Source organism: Amblyomma americanum, chromosome 7 (genome assembly GCF_052857255.1).
Source record: "Amblyomma americanum isolate KBUSLIRL-KWMA chromosome 7, ASM5285725v1, whole genome shotgun sequence".
NCBI lineage: Eukaryota > Metazoa > Arthropoda > Arachnida > Ixodida > Ixodidae > Amblyomma > Amblyomma americanum.
In genome coordinates this window covers 55,221,488-55,245,212 of record NC_135503.1, presented here as the reverse complement: position 1 = coordinate 55,245,212, position 23,725 = coordinate 55,221,488, and the positions used below count along the sequence as shown (strand labels likewise).

Sequence of the window (23,725 nt, the reverse complement as noted above, 5' to 3'; positions counted from 1 at the left end):
GTGAAGAGTATGTGGCCTGGGCCATCTGCAAGGCACTGCTTGTGTAGTATTAGCAGTGCCTTGGGATGAGGCTGGCCTGGACAGTTCAATGTGCCCTCTTTGAACAACACAGGAGCGAGAGGACAAAACTCCCATGTGGTAAGCAGAGGGCGTGTCCAGATGAACGGCAGTCTGGCACATGGAAACCACATAAAGCACTGTGGCCATGTCCCTATCTTTTGGAAGACGCTCTCCTCACCTCGTCAGGCTGCCCGTTGTAGTCCCTGAGCTCAATGTACGGTTTGTTGATGACCCGGTTGAGATCCTCATGCAGGCCGTCCAAGAGGAAGGCCATCAGCTCTTGGCAATCCTGCTGCTGGAAGCCGGAGAACTGGGGGGCAAACCGGCCGACTGCCATCTGCCGGGAAGGGAGGAGACCGGACCACCTCATTCACTGATCATCCATCCAACTGCACATGCATGCGTCTCCACTTATCAAGTACAACAACCGCATGTGCATTTGCTAGTGCATGATCAGCAGAACAACAGGCTGACTACTTCAGCTCGTAGTATCTCAAAGCAGCTAGCTTGACATTGTAATTCATGCACTAATTCATCAGTAATGCTTACCACAGCTGTGCTCTCAGCAGCCCACAACAAAAATAAAAAGAGGGAAAGCATACGAAGCATACACACCTTAAACGGCCTAGGGATGACGCTTGCACAGTTGCCCGACCACATGACCTTGATAAGGTCAGCATAGGACTTGGCGATCTCGCCCCGCATGCCCAGAGGGTTGCTGTCGTTCAACTCCGCAAGGTACCGGTCCTTCATGAAGTACTCCGTCAGCGGGGGGGTGTTGCTCATGCACTGCACAGGTAAAGAAACGATTCTTACTTAAAGCCAATGGCTGCACAAGAACTAACAGAAGTGAGCAGACAGAAGAAGTTTCCAACCAAATAAAACAGATCAGCCACGAAAAGGCAATCCTGGTGTACCCTGCAAATATGAAGATAGCATATGCTAATGAGGACTGCAGATAAATTACTTCGGCACTATCTCGCATATGAGGTGGTTTGGCTATGCAAACTCTACACCTAGCTAGCTAAGCAGGCAGATGCATAGGTTTCCGCTTTGCCTTCTGCAATGAAAACACAACAGGTTCATCAATTCAGTGACAACGTGCAGAGACAGGCTTCAGACAAGTCAACAAACTGCCCTATTTGCCAGCTTGTATGATCTATGCAGGCTATGTGGCTATGTGCAAGAATTTGATGCAGTCCATGCGTAAAGGCTTATAGAAAGGCCGCTAGTCTAAGGTGGCCCCTGACCAAGACAGCTATGGCCCATTGAGCTATGGCCCAGAAGCGACACCAAGGCCGCAACATTTGACCAAATCAAAGGCAGCAGAGAGGGGAGAGTTATGCCAAGGGAATCATCATGCACTGCACACAGTAGAATCTCGGGGATATGATCCCAGTGATAATTCGTAAAATTCCCAAGCCGGAGTGCATTGTGTACAACGTGCGGAATTTCGGATGCTCCAAACTCTCTCCCACACCACTACGGGTGATATGAATGTGCGAGCCATGACCACACACTCGAGCAATAAGTACTGTTTGCATATCACCGAAGCCGTGATCACAAATCGTGCAGCACGCACCACGAGCAGTGAGCCGCGGTGCGCGGCCCGCACATCGCTGGCGTCGCGATTCAAAGTCGCACTGCATGTACCGCAGATAGCAAGCTGTGGCCGCACGGCCGTGAATAAATCCCGTCAACTGTAAACAGATCTGTGTGAATGCATTTTCAATGCTTCTGTATATGAACTTTGCTCGTGTGGATGATACAAAATTTCAATGATACAGATTCTTTCTTGACCATGTGAGATTCGCATCACAGAGATTCTACGGAACTTTCAAGGGACAGAAGCAGCTTTCCCCCTCACCTGCAGGGCAGCATTCATGAAGCAGGTGTTGCCCAAGTTTCCCAGCCCGCAGAGGCCCGGCGTGTTGCTCCCCTGAAGGTCGTAGCTGTAGTTGCCGCTGTAGTTACCATATGTGCTACTTACAGCACTGTAGCTCCTGGTGGCACTGAAAGAGTGGGAAAGAGGGACAAAGGGGGGGGGGGGGGGGGGGAGAGATTAGCGCATTCGAAAACACTACCAACGGTACTGACAAGGGCACCTGGCATGCTTACCCTCTGAATGAGAACTTTTGTGGAAATCAAAAAGTATTTGTCATAGCTTCACGCACGCTTTTCACACTGGTGTAACACATGGGGTACCACAATATCTTTAGCTGCTAGCTAATGACACTCTTCCTCACTCCACATTTCACAGCCTTTTCTCTAAACTCTTTCTCTAAACTATGCAGCCTTTTCTCTAAACTATGCACTTCCAACGCAAGCCGGAAAAAAATTCCACATGCACTGCTTGAATCACAAATGTGACAAAAGTAGAACAGATCTACAGCAAGACCCCCTCTACAAGTATCTGGCTGCTAGCCCACAAGAAAACAGGTTCAAATGGTTAGAACAACTCTTCTTCCCACATGTACTATACTTCTTAAGTAAACATGCACAGTTTACACACAGAGAAATAACGACTATGTGGCAACTACAGCATGCTTTAACATTTCAGCAACATACATTGTGTTCCCCGATGCCCCGTAAGTTTTATGTTCCGATGCTCTGTTGTTTGTGTAAGACTTGCCGCTGCAACAAAAGAGAGGGAGAGGGCAATTTTGATCATCTTCGCACTAGAATGCAACTTGCCAGAACACACAGAACAAAGAGAGAGCACGACGGAAGTGAGGAAAAAAGCAGAGCTGCACACACACCTTTTCACTTGCCTTGGCCACGAGCCATCATCGTTCCGCTCTTCGAGCAGAAGAACCTAGGAATTAGCGCAAACAGAACACACTGTAGACTGCAACGGCTTCTGGTTGTACGCTGGCCCATAAACAAGAGGTGAGTCGTCGCAACTTTGTAAAAGAAAAAAAGTAGCTGCCCTCCATTTAAAACATCTGAGAAGATGCGAGCATAAATGCAGCAAAAAAGCTGAATTTACGTCTTTTAAGCACAGGTGGTTAAGCAGGAAGATTAGAGGACGTAGATCACGTCACTGCCAAAAAGGAATGACAGTGGCTGGCACACTTACTGCCACTATTACACTACTTAAATTCAACTGACATGGTTTTCAGAAAAAAAAATAACAAAGCCCCCCCCCCCACCCCAAAAAAAAAAAAAACAACTCAGGAACAAGTAGCGGAGCATCCCTGGAAGCTGTCAAACTAAGAGTGACATGCCCATCTGTTCATCACCAAGGGTTAGCCCACCAGGAGAAGCTATACAATTCATGACAAACTGTGAAGCCCCATGCAACAATAGACAGAGACGCTTTGCAACTCGCCGCCACTACCTGTGGCTTGACAGTCACAGCTGCAAATGCTGCTGACTGCATAACGAATGCAGTCGCATAACAAAAGCACCCGGTGTGCATCCATTAATTTTTTTTATCCCCCCTTGTGTTATAACTGCACCCCCCCTGTTCATGCTGCAAGCATTCATACGAAAACTGCATTGCCAGGAGACAATTCAGCATTGATAAGGAGGGCATCAGCTCATGTCACTGCACATTAAATATACAAGCAAGTCAAAATAATCGATGCTTTGAATGACACAATGGAAAAAAAAAAAAAAAATTCAGGGGAGCACTTAAGGCACCTTACGTGCATCAAGGCGAAGTCCTTTTGAGCTTAAGTCTTAAGCTCTTTAGCTCAACACGATCACCTCACTCTTCTCGAATTAGTTTCTGTTTCAAGCTTACACATACACCTTTGTTATATCCGGTACGTTCATTATATCAGGTTTCAAGTTACGATATACTGCACCTTCGTTATATCTGATGTGTTCGCTATATTCAGTTTGAAGTTACGACACATGCCTTCTAAAACACCCTAGTTTCGTCAGACTAGGTGGCCGAGTAGTTAAGGCTATGGACTGCTAATCCATTGGACTCTGCCTGCATGAGTTCGAATCTCATCCTCGTCGAAATTTCTCTTTCAGTTATTTGATTGACAGGTGGAGCAGACACTTCTTGTACACGTTTCCTGTGGACAGGTCTTGCATACACTGATGACGGAAGAAAGGCTTTCGCCTTAATACACCTAATCCGGACAATAGCTGATGGTCCATGACACATGGTACAACAAGGCTAGTGACACATTCTGCTCAGAATCCGGCTAGAACTGCTACCACATGCAAGTGTTGCCAGCAGAGGACACTGACAACCACGTGCCACACGTGTAAGTGCTGTTTTAAACGATTGGCTGAGCCATCGTACGAGAGGAAGGACAACACAAATATCACAATGGTTGCCTGCTGCGCTAGAGGCAAGAATGGGTGCACCCTGGCTGAAAGCACACTTTCTGCGTCAATGCGCCACCGGCCAGCGTGCTGACAACAGCAGACAGGTAGCGCAGTACTTAGGGTGCCTGAGCCTAGCCTGCATTTCCATCAGGAGGCAAAGCTCTGTAACCAGGCACCATTTTTCATAAAAGGTGTAAATCCAGTACACCATCAGCACAATTAATCACACATTAAAATGAAGGCATGGCTGCATCCAGCAGCGCTTTCAGCAGCAATGCAAGTGAGAAAGCACGCTAGCTGAGAGGTGCTTCACACTAATGAAGGCATCACCAAACTGTCATAAAAGGTAGATTCATTATGCGAGTAAATACAGTAAATGTGCTCAGACAACAGTTGTTCTACCTTTGCACCCTACGTTCTAGAACGCAAGCAGGGGAAGGGAATTTCTTGCTTGTTTTGCTGCACACCTTGGTTAGTCCTCTCTCGTCAAGACAAGCACAAGAACTGCTAAGCATCACCCCTCTTTGTTTTTGAACACTGCTTCTTACCTGACCGGGGTAGAGACCTACATCCTGGATTGTGCGTGACCGGTCAGGCAGGTGCTCGTATGTGTTGCTGCTACACCGGCTCCAAAGCCGCGTCTCCTTCTCTGGTGGCACTTTGAAGGCAGCACGCGTGTCCTTTTCTACCTGGCCTGTGCAGTGACAACAAAACACAGAAGGCAAGACCAACTGGTAAGTGCCATAAACACACTTGAACGTAACACGCCTAATTCCCAACCTAGCAAAAGCAGGCGCTGAAATGGAATATTACTTTTAAATAAAAGACAAACCCGTCTGGGATCCCTCGTCAAAAGCACATCTGCTTAGTGTGGCCTTGCAATTATGACAGTCTCTCTAACTAGATTATTTTCAGTTAGGTACTTTTTTCCCCACAAGCTACCAATGGCTGGAATAACTCATCAGCTTATATACTACAATCCATCAGACATATACCAGAATGTTTGGCAACAACGCATTCACTGTCAAGAGTGTTCATGTTTTGTTTCCTTGTGCTTTTGTGCAGCATTTCTTTTCAGCTATTATTTGTAACTGTTTTCCTCTTCCTGTTTGGGACCCATGCCAACAGGATGTTATAAATATAAACATGCCGCACATGCAAAGCAGAAACTGAACAGGAGCAAGGAAAGTAGCACTCCAGGAGAAACGACAAGCAAACCAAATGCCCACACAGGTGCACAGATGCTGAACTGTAACTTGCAAAGACCACACTAAAAGTTGCACCCACAGTGAGAAGTACACCATTAGGAAGACGCCACAGAAACAATACCTGGTCAAATGAAAGCAGAAAATTTGGTGGGTACAAGGAAGTTGGCAGAGGCAGGCAGCAGGTGATGCCATGCCTACTACACCAAACACACAAGAAAAAACGAAGAAAAGCTCACTCACCTATTGAGTCAACTTTGCTGAACCTCCGTGTCACATACTGATCCATGTTTGAATTTGTGCACAGTTTGAATTCTAATGGGTACACTTCCACCTGCATTGGGAAAGAGACATTCAGTGAAGCTTTTTAACCACTACTTGTGGCTGTATGACTGCACTTAGATGGATACTAATAAGTGAATACTCCCTTGGCTGAAAACTACTCCACTTTGGCACTAACGAGAAATGACGCACACATCTCCTCACCTTGCAGGTCTTGACGAAGAGGCCCACCTCGATGACTTTGCGTGGAAGGGGAGCCTGGCCTGGCATGAGGCCGTACCAGGCCAGCATCTTGTCCCATGCCTCATTTGAGAGAAGCAGGTAGTCCAGGTCTTCAATCAGGTGGTCCTTGATGTCCCCGCTGTTGTCTTCTGCGAGGTGGACGATGACAAGAGGTGTGCCTAATTAAGCCACACTGAGGCCTCATAGCCTTGAATTTCAAGCTCATGGCAACGCCCTGCCATCCCAACACTCGGCTGACAATACCCCTGGTGCACAACACATGGATGGGCTAACTGCCGAGGAACACACCTAGCCAACCATGAGCATCTCATATGCACACTTCCAGTTTACAACACCACATAGCACAAAAAGCTAGAAGACCCCACATGTCACTTTCCATTCACAACAAGGTGCCTATGTTTTCAGCTGTAGTATTCTGCCTTGAGCTAGTTTTTCTAGTTCTAGGTTTTCTAGTTGAGCTAGGTGTTCTTTCGAATGCAAATTTTTTTGCAGTGTTTAACAATGAATGAAAGGCACAGAAAGCACTAGAAAGGCTGTGTGGTATGTTCTCAGTGCCTCTTGTCCACTGTTAAGCTTGCACTCTAAATATGTTTCAGTTGCGTATGGAAGGAAAACCGGGATGTTTGGAAACAGGCCTAATGCCATTACAGATTTCACTTTGAGTGTATCCTGGTGCCACTGTTAGTAATGGTTAAGTACATTTCCTCCTGGGAAACTAATGTAGACACACAGCTTTCCTTCTTTTTGTTACCACTGATGCTTTAGTGCAAGGCAATACCTACCACCACACACAGCACCAATTGGTTAGCAAAAGTTCATGTGTTGCAAATTTCTCCATGGTGGGCACCTTTTACGCAGACCAGTGACTACCCCATGAGTGAATTCGGTAAATGGAAGCAATGCACAAGGGCAGAGCAACTAGAATGAATGAAGAAGAGATGACTTGTTCAAGGCAAGAGAGAGAGAGAAAGATGAACGGAAAGGCAGGAAGGTCGACTATGCAAGTTCAAGCCAAGATTTTACAGATACCCAGGTGCACCTGCACCATGACAATGAGAGCAGCCCTTGACCCCACAAGACATCAGTCATTGTTTCCAGAAATGACTTCATGAAAGCTCATGCAGGAAAAATACTGAGCGGTCAGCCATAGGAAAAAATGTCAATCATGTAACCAATAAAGCCTGGGGAAAACTTAAGCCTAAAATAATTGTCAGACCAAAAACTAATTTCATTAAATTACAGCAGAGTGTCAATGCACGGAGACTGCTCAGCCACGTTAAAGAGAACAATAATACCGTGGAATGCATTATATACCAGTACAATCAGGGGTAACACACGAACGGTCCCTCCATTTACTGCACAAAATGCATAATTTAGACTGTTTTTATATGATTACTTTGGATGCAATGAGGTGGTAAAATGTGCCTACAATGGCTAAGCATGCTAAAACAATGTGTTTGCAATGTCAGCAGTGTCAATATAATAATTGGTTTTTGGGGAAAGGAAATGGCGCGGTATCTGTCTCATATATCATTGGACACCTGAACCGCACATGGCGGGGTATCTGTCTCATATATCATTGGACACCTGAACCGCGCACCGTAAGGGAAGGGATAAGGGAGAGAGTGAAAGAAGAAAGGAAGAGAGAGAGGTGCCGTAGTGGAGGGCTCCGGAATAATTTAGACCACCTGGGGTGCACTGACATCGCACAGCACACAGCACACGGGCGCCTTAGCGTTTTTCCTCCATAAAAACGCAGCCGCCGCGGTCGGGTTCGAACCCGGGAACTCCGGATCAGTAGCCGAGCGCCATAACCACTGAGCCACCGCGGCGGTGCGCAGTGTCAATAAAAAAAACATTTTGCTATGTGCTTTCTAGTGCCTCAGCCCATCCAAACAGCATAAAGATGGCAGTGTTGTGCCACTGGCATCATTTAGTGCAACAATGACCTGAATATAAGAAAACTTTAACTTCAATACTTTCAGTTTTCACTGCGACAATTTTGTCTTTCTGGACCCACCATACTTGTCTGCTTAGGCATGGCACTTGTTTGTGACAACTACCTATCAGAAGGCCTAGCTGAAAATCTGATGGGTTAAGGCAGTCAGCTGCCACATGCTGCTCTGTCACTTCTTTAGTCTTTTGGACCCAAATTCAAGCAGTAGAGTCACAACGCACTGAGCAGCCCTGTATAGCATCAATATGTCCAAAAAGCAACATCTTTTCATTTGGTCATCCTGCGTTTCTATCTGATTAGGACTTCGGTACCGGGGCATCACATTTAAGCATTCGCTAATCTTCCAAGAGCAATCTGGGCGCACTTGCACAAAGCAATTAAGACAGTCTAGTTACCAGTGTAGTTTTATCCGCTGTTTAAACCCTGTCATCTCTCATGCATGATATACACTACCGTAGAACATATGCTCCCACTTAAATATGACAATCATTAGCGTCAATCAACATTCCTGCACCTTGGTCCCAATGAAAAGCAATAGACAAGTGACATATACCTCGAGTTTTTCACACGCGGTGGACTTGTACAACCGCATACCATTGTGAACAGCCATTTGTTCACAAGTTAGCAAATTATTGCACAAGATTTCACCCCTTGAAGCTTCACGGTAGACACTATGGAGCCTCACAAAGCAATATGATAATATAACAGGGAAATTTCCATAAACCTGGTGACTTGTCAGAAATAACTGCCGTGATACAAAAACATGCCAAAAAAAGGAGGAGCTGGCTACAGCTCTCAATTCTGCCACCTCCCTCCCCACGGATTGTTGCTTCTATTAGCAATGCCTTGTATTCTTAAAGGTAACATTTCAGCTCTTAGAGAACCTAGTGAAAGATATGTCTTATGCAACTCCATGGCGGAGGAACAAAACCAGCACTCAATAGTAATGCAATGCATGAGCACCCCTAGTTGGAAATGACACACAACCGAAAATCCTAACCAATTTGCCAATTTCCATGAACATGCACATGGCATCAGCAGCGAGTACTGTGGTAAGGGAACGGAAAATATGAGCCAGTGCTTCTTTGTGTAACTTAAGCAAAATTATCTTGCTTATGAATTTTTATTCCTAGCAATCCATAAAAATGATCTCGATTGGATGGACATCAGCTAGCTAGGCAGATGCACACCACTATTCAGTTGTTTTATGCTTACATACCTCCACAGAATGCAACATGATGCATAATGTTTTGCCTGACTCTTCCTGTTGCTTCTTCCCCCCCAAACACGAAATGGCAGCATTGCCCAGTGCAACCCACAATCAGTAGACACCCTGTTGTACAGTGCAGTCATTTTTCTTGCCACATATGCTCGCCCCCAAAATGAACAAAAAAGAAAGAGTTAAAACTGTGCCTGAAATAAACTGAAGACCAGGTTTAGCCTTTAGAAAAAAAAGCCATGCGTGCTTTAAAAAATTTCGATTAGCAATGTGAAGCCACTGCAAAACATGTTGCTGCCCTAGGGCAAAATGTCCCATCAACAAGTGCAGAAAAAAACCTTATCTAATCTTGAAACACTCAACACACACACCCGCTTCCTGCCTGTGTTCGAGAGATGCGTAAAGCTGTAAACCGTTTTGAAAGAGGAAGTGCAGAATAACATAATAAAGCACACAGCATTTGAGAGGGCAACAAGGCACTGCCTTGGACTTCATAAACTAAACAAGCAACAACGATTATGATACAGCAAAAGCGTGTTTTCTGCAATACGAAAGTGTCTAAAGCTCAACTGCTGGAGGCCTTCCCAATGCAACCAACTCCTGCACTGAGAAAGAAAGCACCAGCTCAGCTTTGTGCTCACTGCACTATGCAGCAACAAAATATGCGCACAGCACAAATGTGTGGCCGGCATTCAAAGCTTTAGAGCACCGGCAGGAGCGCAACTCCTTTACTACATATCCAAACAGCATTACTCCACAACAAAAACTGAATCACTGCACCAGACCACAAACAAGAAAGGACAAACAAACAGGGACATGAAAAAAAGACTAGCAAGAATAAAGACTGTACTGCTCCAATAAAGCAACTAGGTAACTAAATGCAATCCACAACGTTCAATTTACACGTTTAATCCATAAAGACACTCTGCACCTTACTGAGACTGATGGTTGTGTACAGTACTCACGGATTGAAATAGGACATTCGGAGCGCTAGCCTTGCAGTGCCACGCAGGCATGTGGTAAACCACAGGCCGGCTGATTGGCTACTGGAAGGAACAATTCTGCTTTGTAGATGTTCTCCCTCTCACGCCATACCACAATGCACCACCTTGGTTCCATGAGCGTCTACGGGCGGCGCTCCATGAACGCGCTCCGAATGTCCTATTTCAATCCGTGAGTACTGTACATGCTGCAATGTGCCTACTCAAAAGAACTGGCAGAAGTGTTGGGTCACGAACTGCTGAACACAATGCAACGAGTTAGGTAATGGAAGCATTGACAGTGCTCCTAAATACAGTGCCCTTAACACCTTAAAACGATACACAGGTACACACAGTACAGCACTGGCTGACAGATGAAATATTACAGCAGTGTGCTTCGCGTGACATAAGCATGTGGGTATGATTCACGCATCTGAATGTCACACATGCAGATCACTCATGTGCCAATTACTCAAACGGAGCAACATAGAGCAAATACTATGACTGCTACACCTCTTATTAACTCAAAGCATATAATCAGGAAAGCTGCACCTACCCAGCCAGTCATTACAGTTAGTGTTGATAAACAGTTTATCTCTAGTTACAAAAAAAAGTACAATTACAAGCACATAAAAAGCAACCTGATGTCCATCCAAACCATCCACTGAAAAAATAAGTAACTATGCATACATGTATACCGCTAAAATTGAGAAACACGACTTGGATACAAATACAAAAAAACATGTTATCTCAATTTGTGTTCCTCTCTTACTGCTTTGTGCAAACATGCTTGACACACACTTGTTGGCATGGCGGTTTAGAACAATTTCCAGTTTGCATTCCCCTTTATGTAACAAGTAATGATCTCGGTCTGAATGTGCGCGTCATATTGCAACTGGAGCTGCACCTGTGACATTGCGAGAACAGCAGCGGCACCACCAGAATGTCGGCCTCCGTTGTCAAATACGCAGTGACACCGCGCGCTCCGTCCTAGGGAACAATCGCTGCGCCTGTCAGTGAGCAGCGACCAGCTCCAAAGCGCGCGTACCCGCCGCACTGACCTTTCAGTAACGGTGCATTGTCGATCGGCCCCGGGTGCGTCGTCTGTTCTCCGATGTTATTGGACGTCTCCCATGAGTCGTAGCCGACGTACCTCTTCCACTGGTTGAACCACTTCTTGTCAATCATGTACCTGCAATCGACGGGGCATTCGCGGCGTTATCATGGACCAGTCCAGCTCGCCACGGCACACGATCGCACGCGGCCACAAAGCGATCAAACCTACGCCCAGCTCCGCCGCGGCTGGCGGCAACGACCGAAGGTGGGGGCTCGGCGGTTCCCAACAGACCCGAAGGAAGAATCGCCGACGTTTCGAAAGCAGCGATTGAATGCGGGCTCTCAGCGCACGACCGTAATGATGCAAAAAAAGCTGCCAAATAAGGCTAGCGGGAGCGCCTCGCGGAGTGGACCGGGTCCGTGCCGGTCGCAGCACGTCAGACTCGGGCCCGACGCATGGGCCAAGGCAATGAATCGTGAATGACTTACGGGACCCAAAGGGGAGACGCTTGGACTCGCACCAACGCGAGCCGCTGCGTAATTGCCAAGTGCCAGAGACGCCAGGGGATTTCTTTTTCAGCTGGCGGGCAAGCAGCTGGCGACCTTGGGCGTTAACCTCATGCGTCCAGAGCTGGCACGACGGACAGCTCGAACGGGACGACCGCATGACGCGAGACTCGAATCTCTCTCGGCTACAGTGAGGCGAACAGCGGCTCCGTCCTCGGACTCTCATTCGCCGGCACGCTACGTAGGGCACGACGGCAGTTTCCGCGGCCTTTTTGCGACCCCATCGGCAAAGGGGTGCGCCGAATGACAGGCGGGTTCATTGCCTACTCACCATATGTCGTCCTTCTTCAGTGGCTTCTTGAATAAATTTGAAATCTCGTTTCGCTGTGTCTCCAAATCGGGAGCAGGGGAACCACCTTCCGCCATTTTCGAAGAAGAACCGAAGAGCCTCGATGTGACGTTGCAATTCTTGCGTTGAGCTCGCGGAGAAGTGATGTCGCGTGCAATAACTTTCACAAAACGTTTTCACAAATTTTTGATGACGTTTAATCACAATGCAATGACGTCACTAAAATTTTGTGCTTGTTTGTTTGATAATTGTACGTTGGTTGGGTATAATAGTTGGGTCACTGGTAAAAACAAATGAATCCATGAAGAATTCTTTAAATTTTTATTCGCATAAATTATGTAAAACTTTATCAGGCAGCTTACTTTGTAACAAAACGCTGTGACCACTGTGACTAAGCTTTTGAAACTAGTCAATTTAACATATTACATACAATTTGGCAGTATTTTACAACTTATTCTTTGTTGTGACATAATCTCCGAAAACTATTTTTTGAAAGCTTCGGTAACTGCACTAACATCGTGATTAAATATACCCGCAGCCTGTCCTGCAAATGCTCGGTGTTTCGTACACTAGCGCACATTGCGGCGAGAAACAAAAATATTTACCGTGTGCAAGGCCTTGAACGAAAGCCTTTGCTGCCTTTGCCCCCTTTGCGCCGGTTGTGGGTGTGCTGCTGCATTTGTCATGTCCGGCTGATTTGATAGCGGATTCCCGGTGAAACACGTAATCATGGTAAGCTAAAGCTTGGAACCTAACTTCGTGCATGTCACCTTGTATTGTTCCGTTTAATTCGAGTTTTCTCTGCATAGAGCGATACCACAAACTTCTGCCGTCACGCGTCCGTCCCGTCCAATGGCTCCGCGGCAGCATAGGCGTTGTCAGTTCAAAAGCTCCCCATTTTTAGTTCCGTATCGCGCGGTATCAGTCGTGCTCACGACACAAACTGCACTTTTTGCCGAAATCGTTACGACAGCACTACTGATGGTCTCGATGGGAGCAGGGTATCCATCGCAGGGGCAGCCGCTCCTAGCTGTCCTTCGCTTTCGGAGAGCTGGCTGACCGCTCATGTGTGAATAATAAGGCGATTGAAACTCAGTATCGAGGTGACTGTGCGCGTTGGAAGACGGGGCGCAGGCTTGATTGACTCCGACGACCTGTCTGGGAGGGCTGATGGCGCTCACGGGAGCGAAACTGTGAAGGTACTGAAGGGAGCGTGCACAGACGTCACAACGCTGTAAACAGACGTCTATTCCGTTCCCCCTTTTGTTTTTGGGCCTGTGCCGCGCCTCTTTGCTTGGCTGCCTGCAACACTGAGGCGGTCTGCGGCGCGTACCTCGTCTCCTGTTTCCGACCGACTCGTTTTGCTGTTGCGGTCTTCTGTGGCTGTTTCTCACCTAGTGTCCGCTTTGCGGAGCGCATACAAAACTGTATTGTTTGAAGAGTTTTCGCTATATGCGCGATGGAAATTCGTAGTTATTCGTAAAGGGATGGAGAGTTCTACAAATCTGTGAGAAAAAAAAAAGCATGCCGAGGAGTAGAATTCACAGCGCTCGAAAATCTGAAATCAAATTGTCTTGGGGAATTAAAAAGTGAAGTGTCTTGAGTTGTTTTAGTTATATATTGTGCTGCCTGATTCACCCCAGAGTTAGCGCATCAATTAAGTGTCAGAATGCGACAAATTCAGCAAATGCAACGAGTAGTATGCTTCCGGGTGTTTCTGCGTGCAGATGGTCATGCTGTAATAATTGCAAGTTATTCAACTGAATCATTTCAGTACATACAAAGGGTTTTTCATTAGCCGACTGGGTACCTCATTACTGTCAGTGGGTTTATATTCTATGTTGTCGCTAGCATGCACAGGTCTCTCCACAAAAGGGGAGCAAATGTTATGGTAATGCCTGTTCATGTCTCCCGAGTAGCAGGGAACAATGTTATGCTAATTCTCTTGTTTTGTGCCCCCGCCACCCTTTCCCTATGCTTATTAGGGGGCCACTGCTCCCTTGCACAACCACTGTACATGGCGTTACCAGGAGAAAGCATTCACTAGCAGAAAAATCATGCTAACACATACACACAGCTTAGGTGCTCTTTTGAATTCAGGCAAGAGGCACATTTTGTGCTTGTGACGGAAAAGAATGTTGTGATCATTCATATTAAATGTGAATGTGTTGAAAATTGCTTGAACGAAACAAAAGTGTTGAGAATTTGGAAAAAATGTACTCGACTTAGGCTATTCCTTTGCTATAAAAACCCTGCTTTCATAAGAAGTGGGCCGACTAGTACACAAATAAATGAGCAACATTTGTTTCAGTCTGCCACGTTGCGGCCGTACCTGACTGCCGTGAGGCACACCTTGAATGCAGCCATGTGCCTGGAGAACTTCTCTTCCCAAGTTGTAGAAAGGCACAACAAACCTGAGGTGGAAGTCAGGTATAGCCTTTTGGCATTTCACGTAAACAAACAAATTATGAGGAACTTCTTGAAAGCCAAAAAAATGAAGTGATGTGTTACCATCTCTCGTTTTGTTGTGTGTTGTAGTGGTGTGGTCTGTTTTTTTTTCCTCAGGCCCGAACAGTGTGGTGGCATAGTAATGCATTTGAGCATAACATGTGGCTCAAATGTTGGCTATTTGTTACCACCAGGTGTGCATGCCATCAAGCAGAAAAGATCAGAGTGCTATATCTATTGCAGTGCAAAGCCTTGATGCATGAAATAAAGCAAAACATGAATGCTGCGCTCACTGATCTGTCATGTCATAGGCAGTGATGGCAGCCGTATCGAAAAGACCCTTCAGCTAGATTCAGGTGCTGCACACTTAACAGCTGCTTAAGGTGCGATTTCCATTCATAAAGGTTGTGCGAGCTAAAACATGTGCTTTCCGTTGGCTTAGCATGGTAGCTTGATAGGTGTGTATGTGCTGAAGCCATGTTAGGGACTCATTTTACATTAGCATCCACATGAGCGCAGTCAAGTGGCTACAAAGGCCCAGACAGGCGGTGGTTCCGTTCGATCAGACCAGGGCGAATTTTTTTTTCAAATGAGAAGCTTCCAAGAATGACGACTAGCTTTGCTTTTGCGCCATGCACGTGAAATGAGTATTTACTTCCTAACTTAAATCTGCTCTACCTTACACTATGCATGCAGGCACTGGGTGAACGTTAAAAAATTCCTATCATTTCACTAGCTTCTACGCTCAAGAGCAATGGTTGTGCTGCTGTGCACAAAATCAAGATGTGAAGGTAGAGGAGTGTACGACATCCAGCAGTGGCTCTAGACACCAGCAAAGCCAAGGCGAGGAACAGAGAGTGGGAATGAAATTTGGGGGCAAGGATAACTGAACTGAAAAATGGTGAGCTATGGGGCCAAAACAAAATACTGAAACAAGGTGACGAGACACTGCGGCGAAGGATAGAGGACTGTGTTGCGGGGAAACAGTATGATAATACAGCACTGCAATAAGAATGAGAGTGGTGGAGCACAAAACAAAATATGAAAGTTTAACTGAATGTGGCAGCAGTCTGCTCTGGTCACCACGGGCATGCTATGCATGTCTAGTCAAAGTGGAGACAAGGAGAGACAATATGGGGCAACAAGGCTGCACAGTTTCCTAGAGGCAGGAACACCACTTTGGTGCACCTTTTTGGTTTTGTATCATTGGAAATGGTTGTGTATTTGACAGAGCAAATAATGATTCAAGCACAGAAGCAATGCAGAGTCTAGCTAGAATGGCAGAAAGCAGCATTTTTCTCTGCAAAGTGCCACACTAATCATACACGTGAGTACAAAATAACCAGGACTATAGGAAATGAAAACGACAAATGTGCTATTACCAACTTGCACAGGTTTCAGTTTTGCTGAACAAACGCTATTTGGCACATCAATTAAGAGCCGGGAGCCCAATTCAGCGCACACTCGCATTCCGTTAGACTTCCTGCATCTGCACATTGGTTTGCATGAAGTTCTTGCATAGCCTTCGAAGCCAATTGCATTGCCTCGTGTGTGGCACAAGCAATGTGACATGGCTGGTAACTGCATGTTCTGTCGTGTGTGTCTAGCTGTGAAAGTGCAGACAGGCTGCATGTGGCACTGGGGGCACAGATGCACTGAAGTCACTAAATTTGGGTGGCTGAAAAGCTGAACAGGGCTAAATACTCTATGGTCACCGAGTTCTTTGTGTCCTCTGTTGTCCACAGACTTATGTCCTCTGTCCTCATGCCCTCTGGTCGCACACGTCCTGTCTTCTCCCTTTCCACAGGAGCAGCAAGGAGCTCCTGCTCACACCCGTGGTGATAAGCCGCAACGAGAAGGAGAAGGTGCTCATTGAGGCCTCCATCAACTCGCTGCGCATCAGCATCGCCATCAAGAAGGCCGATGACATCGAGCACATCCTCTGCCATAAGTTCATGCGCTTCATGATGATGCGCGCCGAGAACTTCATTGTGCTCCGGCGCAAGCCCATCGAGGTGAGCACCCTCTTCAAGCGCACTTTTGCCACCACTCGCCCCATTGCTTTCCCAATGGGCTATTGATAGACCTTGCAAACAACTAACTGAAGCATTTTATGATTTGGCAACCGGAGAGGTAGCACAGCACATCTTGGTGGGTCACGAGTGCTCTTGCATGCCACTGGCCTTGTCCCTCCATACTTGCACGTTCAGTGATGCATTGAGTGGATTGGGACATCAAGTCCTCAGGTGGTGCCATAGTTGCAAGCCCAGCTTCTGTCCTTTTCTCGAAATAATGGGTTGATGACCTCATGTATTGCATAATAGCATCAATACTTATTTTTATGCTGGCAGTGTTGAACTCTCGCTTGGACTCTTGAGGGAAGATAAAAAAAAATCTTTCTAAAAGGAAGGCCACTTTGCAGAATTTCTAATGGAGCCATACTGGTCCATGCCATCCCTTCCTTCCTTCCACTGATAGTGGGCTTTGGCTGAGCAACAGATGCTTGGAGGTGTTTCTGAAGTTTGTTTTCATTCATGAAATAACCACATTCTTGGCTAGGGTTACAGGCAGGATTAGTGCACAGCTGCACTAGGAGTGCAGGTAGCAGATTTTTTTCTTCTCTGCCGCGCATCCAGCAGGTGCCAGTACACAGGCAGGATTAGTGCACAGCTGCACTAGGAGTGCTGGTAGCAGATTTTTTTCTTCTCTGCCGAGCATCCAGCAGGTGCCAATACAAGAGGAAGGCCTTTGGGCAAAGCAGAAACAAAGGAGGACCATAAACTTGCAGGAAAAAGAAGTGCATAGTTTTGGCTGTAGCGAGAAGTCGAGGAGACTGTTTCGCACTTCTCATCTAAAACTTTTTCGGTAGGTTTCTTAGCAGAGGTATTGCACAGCGTCAGTTTCGCAAAATTGCATTGCTGTCATGGTTCCCACATTTCCAACTGTTTATCATTTCACAGTTGCCGTAATGTTTCGACATGCTGTTCATCAATGTACTAGATATCATATCTCCTAATGGGCACATTGCATATGGAATGCTCAGGCACTTGCATGAAGAAATCCTTGAAACTGTCCTGTGCCTGTTTAATAAGATATCCTACTCAGTTCGGCACCTCATGCCGCAAGCCTATCAGCTTCTTCATTTCCATCTATTCCACAGTGACCTGGTACCCAGCATACCGTAATTTTAAGGTTCAATTCATTACAGGGTTTCCCAGAAGACAGGGCCATACTTCCACACTTCCGGCTGGTTACCGGCCAATTGCCCTAACCAGCTGTTTATGTAAGCTCTTTGAAAAAATGGTGAATCGTTGCCTTGTGCATTTTCTTGAAATCAGTGGTTTTCTTGACCTGCACCAAGCTGGATTATTATCCCGGTATTAAAGCAAGGCAAAGAAAGAAGCCACACTTCCGGCCGATTATCGGCCGATTGCCCTTACCAGCTGTTTATGTAAGCTCTCTGAAAAAAATGGTGAATCGTCGCCTTGTGCATTTTCTTGAAATCAGCGGTTTCCTTGACCTGCACCAAGCTGGATTTAGGGCTAACCGGTAAACCACTGACCAGCTTGTTGCCTTCGAATCTTACGTAAGGGACGCCTTTGTGCATAAACAGCACTGTTTATCTGTTTTCTTTGATTTAGAGAAAGCTTACGATACCACATGGTGCTACAGTATCATCCGTGACCTGTTCGTCTTTGGTATCTCGGAGAATATGCTGTCCACCATTTAAAGTTATCTGTCTGAACGAACATTCAAGGCCCGTGTAGGGAACTCGTTATCCAAGCAGTCTATACAAGAGAATGGTGTCCCTCAAGGCGGCGTTCTTAGGTGCACTGTTTTTGTAGTGAAAATGAATTCATTAAAGAGCGTCCTGCGTAGATCTATATCCTACTCCGTGTATGTCGATGATGTACAAATAAGTTACAAGTCATGTAGTTTGTCCATCTGTGAACGGCAAATTCAACTAGGAGTAAACAAAGTAGCAAAGTGGGCAGACAAAAACGGATTTAAACTCAGCTCATCAAACATTGTAAGCATACTCTTCACAAAAAAAACGTGGTATTAGATCTAAACCCGACATCACACTTAACGGGCAGAGTATTGCTGTCGAAAAAGAGCACAAATTTCTTGGCGTCATAGTCGACGAAAAGCTTGCATTCATCAAACACATTAAGCAGCTAAGACTTAAATGCCTGAAATCAATGAACCTTCTAAAGATCCTGTCCCTCCAGTCTTGGGGTACAGATCGAGACTGCCTGCTGAGTCTTCTAAATAGTGTAGTTCTATCACGTATAGACTACGGCTCAGTACTGTACGAGTCAGCACAAAAAAGCACCCTAAAAATGCTCGATGCTGTGTACCACCTGGGTCTGCGGTTGGCTACTGGTGCTTTCCGTACGAGCCCAATTGCCAGTTTGTACGTTGAGGCGGACCGATGGTCACTTAAATGACGACAGAATTGCACAAGTATAACGTACGCTACAAAGGTATTATCTCATGCTGACCATCCATGCAATGCGCTGTTGCAAAACCCAACCAGTACACTGCTCTTTTCAAACTGACCTTCTGAAACCCCACCTTTATCTATTAGAGTCGCCACACTTGTCCAAGACATGAACGTACCAGTCTCCAACATTCTGGTAACTTCTTATAAAGACATAATTGCTCCCTGGGAAGTGTGTCCAGTTGACTGCGACACATCTTTTCGTAAGGTTGGCAAGGATGGGTCACCAATTGGCATAAAACAGCATTTCCTGTCCTTACAAGCAAAATATCAGTGCTCAGAGTTTTACACTGATGCCTCAAAGACATGCTCAGTTTCATGCGCAGTTCACAGTTGTCAATTTTCTGAAAAAAAAAAAAACAGTGGATAGACACACAAGCATATTTACTGCGGAATGCCATGGATTTTGTTGGCTGTTAGATTCAACCTGGAAAAGAAAGTCCCAAGCTGTTATTTACTCAGAATCCGTAAGTGTGATTATGGCCCTATCTCCTGGGAAACCCTGCAAAAACCCTGCAATGAATTCCCTCTTCAAATGCCTTATGTCTGCACACACATTGAACCTGAAAATTACAGTATGCTGGGTACCAGGTCACTGTGGAATAGATGGAAATGAAGAAACTGATAGGCTTACAGCATCAGGTGCCGAACTGAGTAGGATAGATATAAAACAACTTCCATACCTGGACCTCAGGCCATATATAAGGACTACACTTCACAAAGAGTGGCAGCAGGATTGGGATGAACAGGCAGACAACAAACTGCACACAATAAAACCATGGATTGGGAGGTATGCCACAGAAAAACAAAAAAATAGATTCAAGGAAGTTTCTGTCTACAGACTGAGGATAGGACATACATACATCACACACACACATCTTTTACAGGATACTCCGGCACCACAATGCGCGAGATGTGGAGTCCACATCTCAGTTGTCCACACATTAATCATATGCCCCAGACTGGATATGCAAAGACGACAGCACTTTCCTGAACTTTACACATTTAAAATACCAATGCAACCTTCATTATTTTTAGGTGATCACGGCATGTTCTCATTGGATAGAGTTTTTAAATTTTTAACTGTTGTAGGTTTTTTAAGAGAGATTTCATATTCAAAGTAACCTCGGCACCTCCTCATTGATGGGAAGAGTGCTGAGCTCACCCATCGCTACCAGATGCCTCGTCCCTCTTGCTCAAGCAGGGACTGTGGTTGAGACTACCTGGCTTCATCTTTCATATATAACTCCTGTTAGAACAATTTTAGGCCCTATACGTCATTTTAAGCCATTCCACCGGATATTTAGGCACCCTCTTCAGACTCTGTAATCATGCACATACTCACTACTCTTGGGCCCTATACACCTGATTTTAATTTTATTACCGGTACATATTTTAGCCCGAGTTGACCAAAAACCTCGTGTTTGGCGCTCTTTGGCCTTAGGTGCCCTTGCGCCATAAAAAAACCTAGCATCATCACCATCCTAATGGGCATATGACCTGCATGCGCAAGGAACATTGCTCAGGACCATGAATTTGGATGCTTGTCCCGTTTATTTTATTTTTTTTTTGAGTGTGTATGCAGGAGCATGAAACAGTGCCTTTTTGTGAACTTATAGTAACTACAAGATTGGTTGAATCTGAGCCGGTTGGTATATAGCTTTTGCTGGTAACTAGAACTCTTATCGTGCAGCATCTGTTCCACTGCTATGTTCAATGTGGCACGCAGGGATATGGTATTGTTGCTGGTGCGATGGCTCACACTTTGCCTTTTGTGGCTGGGAGGAACACGTTTTAGCCTTCAAGGGCTACAGGAGATACATTAGCAGGACCTGTTCTAGTCTGTTGTATCAAACTTCCTATGCCAGGACTTCAAATTGCAACGAGCAAGGTGCGAGTAAAAATGAAAACGCTCTTTCTCTCTCTGCAGGGTTACGACATCTCGTTCCTCATCACAAACTTCCACACGGAGCAGATGTACAAGCACAAGCTGGTTGATTTTGTGATCCACTTCATGGAGGAGATCGACAAGGAGATCAGCGAAATGAAGCTGGCGCTCAACGCGAGGGCACGCATCTGTGCCGAAGAGTTTCTTAAGCGGGTAAGTGCTGCCGTGTGCCAGGGTGCTCGTCACACACACATGCTTGCAGTTCCCCTTTGGCCTTAGTTGCATTCCTTGACACTTCCAGTACTTAGCAACCTTCCTCAAGACGACAGAAACCTTAGCAGTAGCGATAATGCAGGTGAACATTTGTCATTTGCAAATCTGGCTTGGTTGTCATTCGCTCCATTTGGTAATTCGTAAGCTTTCTGCTTGCACTGATGTAATGTGGTAACACTTTCTCCCATTGGTCACTTGAAATGCACAGAAGCGCAGAAATGCTTTCTTGTTGTGCATGGAAATTCATGTATTTCAAGTTTATTGTGAAGCCCTAGAAACCAGATAATAGCAAAGCTTCCTTTCAAACCACATTTTCATTATAAGAAGTCAATGGTAAGTTTTTAAATTAAAATATTGCAGTACGTAAGCTCATGCCAGTAATATTAATTTTATACGTGCTAACCTCCTGTACTTACTGGAGTATTAGTGGATACACCAATAGGTGATCCTCTTAACATCAAGAACCAGAAAAGAAAATCAGCGTTGTATATGTTGACCAATGCAAGCTCCAAGCTGTCAACATGCAGAGCTAAGGTGACTGGCACAGCATATCACACACCAAAGTTACAGGCATGCCGTGACAAAGTTGCCCCCCCCCCCCCCCCCCCCCCCCTCTCCTGTTTTAACTTCACCGGAGACAGCACGTCTGCAGTTCGAGTGCATGACAGAATGCAGAATATGTAGGCAACCATCTATCCCAAGATGTTGAGGTGGACACGGTCCGGCTGTGTGCTTATCACCATATCAGCCTTATCTCTAAACCCTTTGAGCAGCTCTCTTGAAAAGAGCGGCGCGTCAAACATTTGCACAGCATCGGTGGTAGTAGCTGGCGTTTCTTGCAGAGGTTCAGGAGCAGCTGAAAGGAGTCTTTCCACTGTAACAGTGCTTATGTTGGTCTCTCCCTTTTTTTTTCTGTCTGTAGCCGGTGACTTGTCCTGCGAGTGATTCACATGTTTGACCCTCAAGTTTGAGTCAGAATCGTTGGAGTCGAGGCATTGAAAAAAAAAAAATGAAGACAAGTACACAGGAGTAAACATGATAATTACTTAAGGTTTTTCAGTATCCGTTCTCACTGCTGAAATAGTGTTCTCTGGCTGCCTTCTCTTGTCTAGAAGAGCTGTTTGGCCGCCCAATTTCTGCGAAAGGACCATTGCCATTCCTTGAAAGTACAGCACAGCAGTGGGGCTTATGCTTAGCACCTTGGGCCCATTTCATCCAACTTGTGCTGCGAGTGTGAAGTGCTTCAAAATTTGTGCAGACAGACCAATGCCCAACAGAGACCAAACAGCATTGGTAATGCCAGAGACATCAGCAAGCTTTTACCTCAGTGCTTACCTCAAACGTTTACCTCAGCGGTAGAAGGTGATCAACTAGGGCTCTCTAGTTTCAGGGCGCACATTTATTATGAGATAGCATAGAACCCTCACCAGCGCAAAAACCCAGTGCCGTCCAGCATTGTTCAGAAAAATCTTGATTGGCTAGCGGGCAGTGACATCACCAGTGTGGAGAAAGAAATCCCATTGGCTGTAGGGATGTGGCATCTCCAGACCAGGTTCATCTGTGTGAAGTCTCCACCTGCCAAGGTTGGCAGGTGGAGAGCAGGCCAGGCCTTACAAGCCCCAGCAAAGGCGTTCTGCCAACGCATTATGGAATAGGCTGTCTCTGTGCTCTTTTTTATGCAATAGCATTAGTTACCCTGTTCCATATAATTGACTCCACGTCACGAAATGTGCCGATTGGTCAAGAGAGGTCACGTGACCTTGTGACAGGTGACAGCTGGCCCACCGGAGTGTGAGCAACCTGCCCACTTTGGCAGGCGGGAATTAATGATTGGGAGAAAGAGGTCACGTGACCTGATGATGTCACGTGACCCCCCTGCTCCCGGAAGAGTTGAGAGAGAAGAAAAAAAATGGCAGAAATATCCTACACAGGAACACCAAAAGTAGCTACAATGGGGATTTCTAATGCTATCGCATTCTACTCTTTTAAGGTGTCCCCCAAGGTGTTTCCCCCCACCCACCGGAGAGAGGTTGGCTTGAGGCCCCTCTTTAATCAGTGGACACTTTCATTGCCTGTGCTGTCGTGCCTCATATTTGACTTGGTTCACCCAACTGAAACTGTGGTCTGTCTTTTCATTGCAGTTTTGACAAGGTCACAGCCTGCTCCTGCTGCTGGCAATGGTTTCTCTCCCACACACACACAAAAACATTTATATAAATATTCTATATGAATCATGTTATTGTAATAAACATTTTTTCTTTAATAACACTTGAGCAGCACTTCTTTTAAAATAGCATCTGATCTAGCTCGCTTTGCTGTAGCCTCAACACTAACCATATACCGGGTGTTCCAGCGAACACTTCAAAAATTCCTATATGTAAGGAGTTCAAAGTATAAACAAAACCTTGCAGGAACAAATTATCAGCCGTAATAAAAGTCAGTTTCGCTGAAACACCCGGTATAT

At 45.8% G+C, this 23,725-nt stretch overlaps 2 protein-coding genes and 1 non-coding gene across 6 annotated transcripts in view; 2 read left to right on the top strand and 1 right to left on the bottom strand.

Annotated features, from left to right (window-relative positions):
- LOC144099147 (ubiquitin carboxyl-terminal hydrolase 15-like) overlaps nucleotides 1-12,287 on the bottom strand; it is a 46,379-nt gene extending 34,092 nt beyond the window's left edge. For 2 of the 4 annotated variants that reach the window (XM_077632254.1, XM_077632255.1), the window contains exons 1-10: nucleotides 12,131-12,287; nucleotides 11,298-11,428; nucleotides 6,042-6,208; nucleotides 5,799-5,889; nucleotides 4,899-5,044; nucleotides 2,820-2,875; nucleotides 2,629-2,694; nucleotides 1,928-2,072; nucleotides 676-849; nucleotides 239-397 (exon numbers count right to left, since the gene is read on the bottom strand). In XM_077632254.1, the coding sequence (XP_077488380.1) occupies nucleotides 239-397; nucleotides 676-849; nucleotides 1,928-2,072; nucleotides 2,629-2,694; nucleotides 2,820-2,875; nucleotides 4,899-5,044; nucleotides 5,799-5,889; nucleotides 6,042-6,208; nucleotides 11,298-11,428; nucleotides 12,131-12,225 (1,230 nt within the window). In that variant the 5' untranslated portion in view covers nucleotides 12,226-12,287. The remainder of the gene's footprint in view (nucleotides 1-238; nucleotides 398-675; nucleotides 850-1,927; nucleotides 2,073-2,628; nucleotides 2,695-2,819; nucleotides 2,876-4,898; nucleotides 5,045-5,798; nucleotides 5,890-6,041; nucleotides 6,209-11,297; nucleotides 11,429-12,130) is intronic. The other 2 variants (XM_077632256.1, XM_077632257.1) reach the window with 1 other exon arrangement.
- Nucleotides 3,951-4,032, top strand: TRNAS-GCU (transfer RNA serine (anticodon GCU)). Its single transcript has one exon. It is a non-coding gene; the product is annotated as a tRNA-Ser (tRNA).
- A 471-nt stretch (nucleotides 12,288-12,758) lies between the features above and the next one.
- Arpc4 (Actin-related protein 2/3 complex, subunit 4) lies at nucleotides 12,759-23,529 on the top strand. The gene is made up of 5 exons (XM_077632253.1): nucleotides 12,759-12,880; nucleotides 14,460-14,578; nucleotides 16,404-16,611; nucleotides 21,031-21,201; nucleotides 23,403-23,529. Exons 1-5 carry the CDS (start codon nucleotides 12,878-12,880, stop codon nucleotides 23,406-23,408), a joined length of 507 nt encoding a protein of 168 aa, XP_077488379.1. The 5' UTR covers nucleotides 12,759-12,877; the 3' UTR covers nucleotides 23,409-23,529.
- Nucleotides 23,530-23,725: the final 196 nt, after the last annotated feature.

Bases quoted from the DNA above. Each gene is read 5' to 3' on its own strand.
- Arpc4 (XM_077632253.1), top strand. The intron at 14,579-16,403 runs GTATAGCCTTTT...CCCTTTCCACAG, and splicing joins AAACCTGAGGTGGAAGTCAG to GAGCAGCAAGGAGCTCCTGC. The intron at 16,612-21,030 runs GTGAGCACCCTC...CTCTCTCTGCAG, and splicing joins TCCGGCGCAAGCCCATCGAG to GGTTACGACATCTCGTTCCT.